This window comes from Diaphorina citri, unplaced genomic scaffold (assembly GCF_000475195.1).
Source record: "Diaphorina citri unplaced genomic scaffold, Diaci psyllid genome assembly version 1.1 scaffold3810, whole genome shotgun sequence".
NCBI classification, from domain to species: Eukaryota; Metazoa; Arthropoda; class Insecta; order Hemiptera; family Psyllidae; genus Diaphorina; species Diaphorina citri.
In genome coordinates, this window is record NW_007381210.1 from 1 (window position 1) to 11645 (window position 11645).

The window sequence follows — 11645 nt, forward strand, 5'->3', positions numbered from 1 at the left end:
TTTCATGCGAAAAGGTTTCCAGGGTATAAAAGTTTCAACTTTGTCTAAAGCTTAGACTTTTGTTTTAAATTCTAATTAGGTACCTAAGTGGAAAAGACTAGAAAGAATTTTTCAAGAAAGCATAACACTAACAATGTAGGTTGCCTTGGGTTATTCTTTTGAAATGGCTGCATAAGATTGTGCAAGTAAAGAATTTTCATGTTAGGTACCCTTTTTTTAGAATTACCAATTGCAATTGGTAATGCTAAAAAAAATTGGTTCTATTAGAGTTTGAAGACTGATGTCTAAATTTGGACAACCTTGACTTGGAAATCTCCAATCTACTTGTGTTCTTTTTCATTAGATCTCAGTGCGTTGTAGTTGGTGTTGTAGCGTTCTCCCATTGAGCTGATCAAAATACTTATCAACAGTATTTATAGAGCAAAGTTCAAAAGCTCTGTTTTTTGCTTTCGGTGAGGGATAAGAGCCCTCTTCTGAGACCTTTGGTTGAAATTAAAGTTCTTCGAGAGATGAAGGACTCGATAGCAGTATAGTAGACGATGCGTATTGCGTACCCAAGTATTATTTTATTTAATAATCTTTGGCGCTTTACACCTGAAGCTTGGTCCTTTGAAAAATAAATAGTTAAATTATTTTGAAGATGAGATCACTAGAAGGTAATTTTGGTCTACTGGACTACTGGACATAACATGGTAAGTAATGTAAGTAGTGCCTAAGTACAAGTATGTTTGTATAAATATGTTGCATGTTGTAAATGCAGTCTTAAATAGTTAAATTATTTTGAAGATGAGATCACTAGAAGGTAATTTTGGTCTACTGGACATAACATGGTAAGTAATGTAAGTAGTGCCTAAGTACAAGTATGTTTGTATAAATATGTTGCATGTTGTTAATGCAGTCTTATATGAGAAAATTATGTTCACTCATGAATATTAATTTTTTACATAAAGGAAATTCTTTCAGTTTTAGCCTGGTAGGAATTTAGGAGTGATATAGGTATTTAATTTTATTATTTTGCAAGCTTCTTTATGTAAAAATGGCTTTTTTTAAAAATCGAAGTTGGCTACTCAAACAGCCCAAATGCGACCTATCACTTAGCTCTTATAAGAAAGAAAATGTACCTGCCCAATTGTTCCAAAACGAATTCAAGATTAAACTAACTGAAAACTTCCAATTTTAATTTTATTATTTTGCAAGCTTCTTTATGTAAAAATGGCTTTTTTAAAAAATCGAAGTAGGTATCTGTTTATAAATTTACTTTGTTGTTATTTGTAAATTTGTTTTGGTACTCTATTTTTGCACTTTTGATTTGGATTCTTTTTGGTTGTTGCTTTGATTTATACATAGAATTACTTGCCCTATTTTCATGGTCTCCCTAATTAACTCAACTACCCCTCTATTCCTGTCTTTATAAAAAAAAATAAATGTCTTTTCTTTGTGTTACTATATCACAACTTTGGTGCTCACTGCAGCATTGTAGGATTTTTCCAAATACATATATTGTAGAATTACTTGCCCTATTTTCATGGTCTCCCTAATTAATTCAACTACCCCTCTATTCCTGTCTTTATTATTATGATATTATACATTAGCTATTTTTCCTAGTTCTAGTCTTATACGAAAATAATTTCTCGCCATGTTTGTTGAGGAGTTTAACTTGAAGAATAACTTAAGGTAATGGATGTAAAACGTTTTGAAGACCTTTTATCCCAACAGTAAAAAAAAACATCTAACATATTATACTATGGTTCAAGTATAACGTACTAATGGAGGATAAAATTACATGCCTCGGCTGGGATTTGAACCCAAGGCCTCCTCATAAGTTCCTAGTTCTGTCATATAGGTTTATCACAAGAGCACTACATATGAGTTATGGTGGATATACATGTACATATCTGCAGACTAACAGAGTCAAAGTCAATGATAAATCTGTTTTCTAGTTTTCTTAATGACATATTAGATATCTCTTCATTTTATGCGTAGTCTTACAGCAATGTGTCTCATTTTCATACTGAGATCCTTCGTTCCCTAACATGTGCTCCTTTTGTTTTCATTTCTAGGAACATATTTTAATTGTATTATGTTCATGGTGGCATCGTCAGTTGTGCTCACTGTAGTCGTGCTCAATTATCACCATCGGACTGCTGACAGTCACGAAATGCCTGACTGGGTAAGTATAAGTGCATCTAACCATATTTATAGGTACTGTGAAATAGGCTCCAAGAGCTATATCGTCAATTAAACCACAGAAGATCAAGGAGTTCGGTAGCACTCCGCCCCGCGAAGTCAAAATTTAACAGCGCTAATAAGAGATCGAAAAGTGTGCTCTGAAAATCAGGGGGTCAATAATTTTCCAATTGACAGCAACACTAAACTTGATGGGTAAATACTGTTTATTTACCAAAGGCAGGCGGTTCAGAAGAGTTTTGAGAAAACCCTGAAAATGAGAACCAAGAGGAAGGGAGTGAAAAAGGAGATATGAAGGAAGAAAGGAGCAGAAGTTTGTTTCATTGATAATAATCTAACTTGTAAACGAGTGAAAAAGTGGCAACACACTACGTGTGGGCGTAGGTAAAAGGGCAAAGAGAAATGACTCTCCAAAATTGTTCAGAAACCTATTTATGACAGGAATTATTAATTAATGAACTTTTCTTCCCAGCCTCAGCATTTTTATCCTTTTCGACTTTTGCCCCCGGTACATTTTAGGTTCCTACCTAATCTACTTTTCTGCTCGTCAAGAGTAACAACATTAATGAAGGAAAAAAAAACCCCCTACTCTACAAAAAATCTGTTGGGATTAATATTAATACCGATCATTAAGTCCATTTTCAGTACCTACCTATTCTGTTCTTTTCCCATCCTACTACCTTATGAATTTGATGGCACATTCGTTCTCTTTTGACAAAAAAAAAAAAAAAATAGAAACATAAAATTTGGATTAAGGCTGGGTAGCAGTAGGTTTGAATCGTGATGCTGTTGAAACTCGAGGTTGTGCCCGGGATTAGTCCTCTTCAAGTCACAGCTTTCAGCTTTGGAGTTCACTGAATTGAAGCAACCTTGAGTGTGACTATTATGGCCGGGTGATCCGTGGAACCTTCATGGGCTGCTGCCTAATCAAGCTTTTCCTTTGTAATGAGTCTGCTTTAAAGAATAATAATTATTATTGGTTCCTACTTAATTTACTTCTCTGCTCGTCAAGAGTAACAACATTAATGAAGGGAAAAAACCCCCCCCTACTCTACAAAAAATCTGTTGGGATTAATATTAATACCGATCATTAAGTCCATTTTCAGATCCAAGTCCATTTTCAGTACCTACCTATTCTGTTCTTTTCCCATCCTACTACCTTATGAATTTGATGGCACATTCGTTCTCTTTTGACAAAATTTTTGATGGCAAATTCGAGGAAATCAGGCTGTATGTCGTAATCTATTTATTGGTGTAAAAAAAAGGGGATATAACTTTTGAAATTTTTTGATATTGTCTTGTTACAAGCGCATATTTCGTGAACCATCATTCCTAGAACCCTTACATGTACACCGATTGATTTCTCGTGAAAAGTTACATAGGAAAGACTCCTTGGTCATCTTAAATACTCTAATGGAAACTCTTGTTGAAAAAAAATAATCATGTTGAAATATTTGGAGATATCACAGACAGGAGAGAGGGAGCAGAGAGAACCTTCCAGTCTGAAAGCAGAAAAGAGAATGAGCTCTGACAAAAATCTAGGTCTGAAGAAACCTCCCCTTGACCCCCTACTACCAAAAACCATGTAGGGGGGTCAGGGGAAATGTAAGGGGTTGAGGGGAGGATTCTCCTACATCTTGACCATAGGGGTTTGAAGTTGGAACTTAATTTACTCATTTCCCCCTTCATTTTCATAAGTGGGAAAGGTCCTCATCGATTCTTCTGTGATAAGCACCTTATTTCGCGGTTTGCTCGTGTTATTCGCGGTATCTGCGGTTGTTCGCGGTATTCGCGCGGATGTTCGCGGGTATTCGCGGATTGTTCTCGGCGATTCGCGATTGTTCGCGGTATTCGCGGATTGTATCGCGGTATTCGCCGTTTTGTTCGCGGTATCCGCGGTTTGTTCGCGGTATCCGCGGTTTGTCCGCGGTATTCGGCGTTTTGTGCCGCAGTATCCGCGTTTGTTCGCGATCTTCGCAGTTATGGGGTTCGATTCTCAGCCAAACGCAGATTTTTTTCAGCTCTTTTTTTACCGCAAATAATTGATGAAACACAAATTTCGCTGCGGTCGGTCCTAAAAATTTAGTTTCTATCATTGTATACGCTCACATTTTTGCCTGCCGCGCCTGGCCTGCCTCAATTCTTTCTTAACCTGTCATCCCCCAGATGTTGAAGGGTATACCGAAAAAATTACAAAAAAAAAAAAAATGCGCGCAGAATTATCATGTACAAATGGAGACTTAACCCTACCCCTGGGGATAAAAAATGGAGAATTAATCGAATAGGCTTGGAACATACCTTGAAGAAAAAAAAATCTGTCTGTGACCGTGGGAATAGGGGGGTGGGTGGAAGAATCCTGAAAAAGGTATGACGGGAAAGGTCGAAAAAAAAAATGGACGGAAAACCCGGGAGTGAGAAGTTAGGTCAGGGGAATGTTTTGTTTGTCGCATTTTTGGTAAACGAGCGTCTGTACCTGGTTGTGGCTTGTCGAGTTTTCCTTGTGCGCAGGCAGGTTGCGAGGTGGTCTTGGGCTCGTGGTGGGCAAAAGACCACTCGGAGCTGAAGACCCAAGGAGAATATATGTGGGCGAAAGAGTTTTTCAAATTCAATTTCCATCACTTGCAAAGCTTCACATTTGGTGAATCTGTGCCTTTATGATATTCCAAAATACCTACAGGATGCTCCCAGCACAATTTCTGCGCTAGTAGAGGGCGAATCTGAGAATCCTATACTGTCTAGACTCTAGAACTCTAAGACGATAATATTTTAAAAGAGTAGTAATAAAGTCCAATAAATGAAGGGCTATCTTGGGGAAATTACTCTACTTTCCCATACTTTTTTATGGATTGGTTTATAAGGTTATCTAAAATATAAAAATGAATATTCGTTTGTTTGTGGTGTGTTTGTTCCGAATTATGCCTGGCCAAACCGCTCATGCCCGATTGCTATGAAACTTTGTGAACTTATTGCTTGCACTCCCGTGAAGGTTATAGGCATTTTTCGGGTTCGTTTTTTGTTAAGCTACGCCGAGCAAGACCACTAAATGAATGAGTGACATGAACGTCGCTTCGCTCCGGATTTCGGCTAGTACTTTATAATTCTCTTGTCAATCAGCTACAGCTTATGTAGCCATTCAGTCTTACATTTTAAATCAACATTTTTGCCTATTTATTGTGCTCCATAGTTAGTCCTAGAACTTTAGACGAGGTTTGTACAACTGAAATAAATTGTCCAACTTGGGTTTCAGTGAGTATTTTACATAATAAAAACATCAAAGACAAATATTTTGTTGGCATTGGCAAATTTCAAAGTTGGACAAACTTTTCAATCAAATTAAAGAAAGAATTGAAGATAGGTTTTTGTGTACAAATGTGGATTTCTATGAATTTTCATTTTCGAAGTTTGGTAACATTGTATTTCTTTCATTCAAAAACTATAGCATAGATTACTATCATCTATGCTATGTTGTGTTGCATGCGATTTATTTTAGGATGAGTTTGTAGCGTCCCCTGTCAGTTAGAGTTTTCAGAAATACCAATCGTTAAAGTTCTACCGAAGTGTTTAGTTAACATAAACCTTGCTCACTAAGATAATACCTACCCCGCATCTCTATTTATACATATGTAATATTTAAAGTAAACCTATTATATCAATAACAATATCGATTGTACACAATTAAGGCCACACATCTGTGCCTCAACTTTTCAATTTTGAACAAAAATAAAGAAAAGTTAAGATGCTCTCAGACCTAATTTAATTGTCAGGATAGTCGGCAACGGAATGTATTTACAAAGTTAGACTTCAGACTTACTTTTTTTTATTTTATTTTGTTCAGTCTTGGTGTTGGGGGTGAGATGTTTTTTCCTTTGCTATCTAATGTTCGTAGAAAAGTTAGACAAGAGGCATCATAATGGCACTTTTTATATTAAAATATGCCATTGTCTTTTTCATTTTAGATAAAGTGGATATTTCATTATTTCTAAGGCTAGGCCCTTAATGGTCTTGGAAGTTAAAATGATCTTCTTATTTGAGATGCGTAACAGTCGGTAAGTAAGTTATGTTAACTAAGTACAGACGTTTTTTTAATGATTTTTGGAAAGATTTTGCACAGGATATAAATATGTATTGTACCTATGTACAGTTACATATATTGATTGGGTCTATTGTTGAATAAATTTTCAAGTCCATGTCTTTCAAAGACGAAACCTAATTAATTATTAAAACAGATTCACTCCTATCCACCCTAGTCAAAGTCAAGTGTAAATTCTCTCCGTGGAATGTAGAGTTGTGTCCTCCTAGACCTTAGGTAAAGTTAAAGGTAACTGACATTTCTTGTAATTATTTTAACAAGAAGTAGTAGATAAATCAATAAATGAAGGTATCTTGGGGAAATTACTCTACTTTCCATACTTTTTATGGATTGGTTTATAAGGTTATCTAAAATATAAAAATGAATATTTGTTTGTTTGTGTGTGTGTGTTTGTTCGAACTTTATGCCTGGCCAAACCGCTCATCCGATTGCTATGAAACTTTGTGAACTTATTGCTTGCACTCCCCTGAAGGTTATAGGCTATTTTCGGGTTCGTTTTTGTTAAGCTACGCCGAGCAAGACCACTAAATGGATGAGTGAATCATCTCTTTGCTCGTATTCATCCACTTTTCTCCCACACACCCATACTCCCCCATTCCTGTCTCGTTTTCTCTCCCTGCTTTTTTATCGCTTCGCTCCGGATTTCGGCTAGTACTTTATAATTCTCTTGTCAATCAGCTACAGCTTATGTAGCCATTCAGTCTTACATTTTAAATCAACATTTTTGCCTATTTATTGTGCTTCCATAGTTAGTCCTAGAACTTTAGACAAGGTTTGTACAACTGAAATAAATTGTCCAACTTGGGTTTCAGTGAGTATTTTACATGATAAAAACATCAAAGACAAATATTTTGTTGGCATTGGCAAATTTCAAAGTTGGACAAACTTTTCAACCAAATTAAAGAAAGAATGGCAGACTCAGATGTGATGGGTTTTTGTGTACAAATGTGGATTTCTATGAAATTTCATTTTCGAAGTTTGGTAACATTGTATTTCTTTCATTCAAAAACTATAGCATAGATTATTATCATCTATGCTATGTTGTGTTGCAAAGAATTGAAGATGGGTTTTTGTGTACAAATGTGGATTTCTATGAATTTTCATTTTCGAAGTTTGGTAACATTGTATTTCTTTCATTCAAAAACTATAGCATAGATTATTATCATCTATGCTATGTTGTGTTGCATGCGATTTATTTTAGGATGAGTTTGTAGCGTCCCCTGTCAGTTAGAGTTTTCAGAAATACCAATCGTTAAAGTTCTACCGAAGTGTTTAGTTAACATAAACCTTGCTCACTAAGATAATACCTACCCCGCATCTCTATTTATACATATGTAACTGAGTTTGTAGCGTGCCCTGTCAGTTAGAGTTTTCAGAAATACCAACCGTTAAAGTTCTACCGAAGTGTTTAGTTAACATAAACCTTGCTCACTAAGATAATACCTACCCCGCATCTCTATTTATACATATGTAATATTTAAAGTAAACCTATTATATCAATAACAATATCGATTGTACACAATTAAGGCCACACATCTGTGCCTCAACTTTTCAATTTTGAACAAAAATAAAGAAAAGTTAAGATGCTCTCAGACCTAATTTAATTGTCAGGATAGTCGGCAACGGAATGTATTTACAAAGTTAGACTTCAGACTTACTTTTTTTTATTTTATTTTGTTCAGTCTTGGTGTTGGGGGTGAGATGTTTTTTCCTTTGCTATCTAATGTTCGTAGAAAAGTTAGACAAGAGGCATCATAATGGCACTTTTTATATTAAAATATGCCATTGTCTTTTTCATTTTAGATAAAGTGGATATTTCATTATTTCTAAGGCTAGGCCCTTAATGGTCTTGGAAGTTAAAATGATCTTCTTATTTGAGATGCGTAATAGTGGGTAAGTAAGTTATGTTAACTAAGTACAGACGTTTTTTTAATGATTTTGTGGAAAGATTTTGCACAGGATATAAATATGTATTGTATGTTGTATGTACAGTTACATATATTGATTGGGTCTATTGTTGAAGAAATTTTCAAGTCCATGTCTTTCAAAGACGAAACCTAATTAATTATTAAAAAAGATTCACTCCTATCCATCCCAGTCAAAGTCAAGTGTAAATTCTCTCCGTGGAATGTAGAGTTGTGTCCTCCTAGACCTTAGGTAAAGTTAAAGGTAACTGACATTTCTGTACCTTGCGTTCTGTGTTCACTAGGTCTTGTCGTTGTGTCCTCTATCAGTTCTTGCTTCTTATCAATATTATTACAGTGTGCTCCATTATGTCGTAGTGCTGCTTTATCATTTCTCCCTGTTCATGTGTCGTGGTTCAGTACTACAATTGAGTAATAGTCCTCCCTTTTTCAGGTATTAGTATAGAGGACCCTGGGTCCTCATCACAATGTTCAGTCACTCAGAGAGAGCTCAGGTTGATCCTGAAGGAGCTTCAATTCATCACGGCAAGGATGAAGAAGTCAGATGAAGAGGCTGAGACGATCAGTGACTGGAAGTTTGCCGCCATGGTTGTGGATCGCCTTTGTCTCATAGTGTTCACCTTGTTCACCATTATCGCCACCATCACTGTCCTCCTCTCTGCTCCTCACATTATTGTGCAATAGTACTTGCTCATCCTTCTCAAGTCCTGTCTATTCCTTGTCTACGCTTTCATTTGTCTAGAGCTCGACATTCTCTTTGACGATCTGTTCTATCTACCAGTGTGATCTCTGATGGCTGAGGTTCACGGGAAGTCCGACTTTACACTGCTGATCTGATAGTTATTACGCTATGGTTTGTATGATTAGTTTCTTGACCAGGAAAACGACTGCATGTTATTTTTTTTTTCTTTTTCTTGAAAATTAAAACAATTTCCTACGAACTGAAGAGATAAAGAGATTTAAAATTAACTTTTGCTCGCGTAAGTTGAAAAGAAAAGTTCCGAAAATAACTTAGGTACAACTTTGAAAACATCTTGAGAATTTTATTATTTTGTTATTTAGAGAGAAAGTATACAAAATCATAAATTATAGATGAGTTTTTAAGATGAAAGGTTTTTTTTATGAAATAAATAATTATACATAAATAATACCTAGATATAGTCTATCGTTCTTCTTGTTGTTGCTCAAAACATCCCCTTAGTAAAAGATTATTCTTTAAATCTTTGTTATTTGTTAATGCATTCAAATCTTGGAAGTTTTTTTTTTTATCACAAATTAACTAAAAATCGAGCCTCATTATAGGATAAGCTGATAAAGAGAGATGCACTGAGTTGGCTCACCGCCCTTGTATCATAAATTATACATAGATTCAATACAAGTACAAGAGAAGAGCAAAGGGCGATCTCATTTACAGTTTAATTACATTTTAGTACATTTATAACACTGCCAAAGATGAAGTTTTTTTTTTCTCGTTGTATGTCTGTAATCTGTAAGATATCTTAATTTAGTCGGTAGGTATTTCACTGAAGATGAAAATATTTTCATCCAAAATAACTTTCATATTTCATATTGAAATTCGTACTTCAGGGTAGAGAACAGTTTGCACAAAGCACAAATTTCTCTTTAGCTATTTCAGAATTTTCGATTGTCTTGTGAAAATTACATAGGTATTCAAATAACATTTATAAGAGACATAACTACCAGCTCGAAGAATATTGAAAATGTTTGATTTTATTGTTTAGTGTAAAAAAATACCAAGTAGGTACCTACTGCTTCGGAAAACTATTGGATAGGTATTTTCTGTAAGTGGACATCTTCTTTCTTCATTTGATGTACTCGTTTCTAATTTACATCTAGGAAAATTTTAATATTCGGCATTATTATAGGTTAGGACTTCAATGAAATGACTGTTTTCAATTTATTTCTTCCTGCATAAAATCCACAATCTTAGGATCAGTAGAAAGGTAGAAACACACATTTTAACTTCGTAACTCCTGAGACTTGAGAAATGTAAAATTTTCCTCTTCCTTTAAAATCTTCACGGAAGTCGAAAACGAATTAGATAGTGTACCTGGAGGCATTCTATCTGTGATATCGTGCACAACTCTTTGAACTTCAACCTTAGCAGCTCGAGCTCTTATTGAATTAGGAATGGACAGAAATGTGCTGGTGAAAACTTCGAGTCTCCTATGGAAATTTCATGTTCCTCAGATTTAATGGACAAGCTCTCGGTATAATATATAAATAATCTATAAATTAGTTGAAAATTTGTAACACCGCTGACCGGCAAAATAATATAGGGTGATTATCACGAAAATTGAACCATATCTCTATGTATTTGACATTAAATCTTATGGCAACATGACGTTTCCGCATAGGCATATAACATGAGATTTATAAATTTATTATGTAGGGTAACCTTGAAATCCGTTTTCGTTTAGTTTTGGGTAGACAGCATTTGCACTCACACCTACATTAGTCTTTTATATCTATGAACCAAAAATACCAATTAGTATAATTTTTATTTCAGTGAATACTCTTGTTTTTTTTTTTTTTTTCTAATATTGTTTCCTTTTCGTTTTCTTTTTTGTACGTGAAGAAAATTGAGAAGAAGAAAGAGATTACCAAATACCTATATTTAATAAGATAAAGTATTATTTGTATTATTTATCTATGTAATATGTAAGTTTTTTTATATATATGTAAAACAATTTATATTAAAAATTTGTAATCTGTTAAATATCAAGAGGTAGCTTTAGTCAATGTTGTATCTATAGATATATCTTATACCTATAATTTTATAAATTACCTTTCGACGGATTTAGCGTGTTAAAAACTTTCGTGAAGAGAGACGACAGAAGAAGAATCAACTCTGCTAAAGCTGTCAAAAAGTCAAAATATCTCTAGGAATCTGTGTTATAATTTTATTTTTTATAGTTTATATGATTAATTGATTATGAATTTCGTATTTTAACACAAGCAATGTTTTTAAAATTCCAATTTAGATAGATCACATGAAGAAAGAGATTACCAAATACCTATATTTAATAAGATAAAGTATTATTTGTATTATTTATCTATGTAATATGTAAGTTTTTTTATATATATGTAAAACAATTTATATTAAAAATTTGTAATCTGTTAAATATCAAGAGGTAGCTTTAGTCAATGTTGTATCTATAGATATATCTTATACCTATAATTTTATAAATTACCTTTCGACGGATTTAGCGTGTTAAAAACTTTTGTAAAGAGAGACGACAGAAGAAGAATCAACTCTGCTAAAGCTGTCAAAAAGTCAAAATATCTCTAGGAATCTGTGTTATAATTTTATTTTTTATAGTTTATATGATTAATTGATTATGAATTTCGTATTTTAACACAAGCAATGTTTTTAAAATTCCAATTTAGATAGATCACATACCTAAATATATTAGGAAAAA

At 34.2% G+C, this 11645-nt stretch overlaps 1 protein-coding gene across 1 annotated transcript; it reads left to right on the top strand.

Moving 5' to 3' along the window:
- Window positions 1–2060: 2060 nt before the first annotated feature.
- LOC113472079 (neuronal acetylcholine receptor subunit alpha-7-like) lies at window positions 2061–8914 on the top strand (the record flags this gene model as incomplete). The annotated part of the gene is made up of 3 exons (XM_026831642.1): window positions 2061–2170; window positions 4696–4825; window positions 8621–8914. Coding segments are annotated over 3 exons (506 nt in total), but the record flags the coding sequence as incomplete, so codon positions are not given.
- Window positions 8915–11645: the final 2731 nt, after the last annotated feature.